This window comes from Cystoisospora suis, assembly GCF_002600585.1.
Source record: "Cystoisospora suis strain Wien I chromosome Unknown contig_2138, whole genome shotgun sequence".
Taxonomy (NCBI): domain Eukaryota; phylum Apicomplexa; class Conoidasida; order Eucoccidiorida; family Sarcocystidae; genus Cystoisospora; species Cystoisospora suis.
Window position 1 is genome coordinate 3,621 of NW_027154937.1, and position 1,024 is coordinate 4,644.

General features: G+C 53.9%; 1 protein-coding gene across 1 annotated transcript; it reads right to left on the bottom strand.

The window, feature by feature from the left end:
• Positions 1–130: 130 nt before the first annotated feature.
• CSUI_004535 (reverse) lies at positions 131–1,024 on the bottom strand (the record flags this gene model as incomplete). The annotated part of the gene is made up of 1 exon (XM_068064723.1): positions 131–1,024. A coding segment is annotated over one exon (891 nt), but the record flags the coding sequence as incomplete, so codon positions are not given.

The following is a 1,024-nucleotide window of genomic DNA, read 5'->3' on the forward strand; positions in this document are numbered from 1 at the left end:
TGTGCCACCTGATGTGTTGTACCCACTGATTGGTTCTTTTCTTTTCCGCTCAGGTCGGCTGCGTCCACAACAACTTTCCCGGGGTGTTCGCTATCTGTTGAAGGTTCGATTTTGATGAACCCAATCCATTCCACCAACCCTTTACCCATCCATCTTCTCGCCTGCACCATTGAACAAGTTTGTACGGTTGGCCGCTCCATGTTAGTTATCCCACCGTCGGCACGAGGCTTCGCGGGGACTACCGTCTGCCGTCTTGCTGCCCTTTCCCACTCAGACACTTCAGCCACTCGGAACGGCTGTTCGTCGTCCTGCAGCCCACGACGTCCACCTGTTATAATTCCCTCGTCAACTTCTTCTTGTAGGCTAGGGGGCTCGCCACGTAAGGTCGTCTTTTCCTTCTCCTCGGACATCTCAATCTTGAAGGGTTTCTTTTGGTCTGGTAACTTCTTCTTTCGTCTCTCTCTTCTGTCCTCACAGGGTTTCCCCCACGTGAGCACCTGCGGTTGTTCTTCTGGTAATTCACTAACCGGCTTCGGAGGCACGTCGAATGGATTGCACGAGTATGTTGCCTCTTCTGAGTCTGGCCTCGGAAACGTCAGTTCTCCCGACTTCACGTCCCACAGTAACCCTGTCCCCTTAATGAAATCAAATCCGATCAGTAGTGGGTGGCTCATCTCCGCCACCAGCAGATCAATCTCCCCTTCCCAGGTCCCGATGCGAATAGGCACACCCAGGCACTGGGTCTTCACTGTTAAAGGTGTGCCGTTGGCGCACGTTATCCTCATTGCTTTCGGTGTGTCCTCGGCCGTTAGTCCCAACTTTGTCAGCCACAGCGGGTTCAGGAAACTTCTCGTAGCGCCTGTATCAAAAAGGGCTCTCACTTCCACTCCCTTCAGGAGTACGCTGTAGATCGGCAACGACGCACCGTTATATGAGGCTTCTCCAGGTCGGGTGTGCCCGGCCACCCCGTCCTTGTTCGCCGTTCCATCCGATGTCTGAAGAATGGTGCACTCACTTCTGAGGA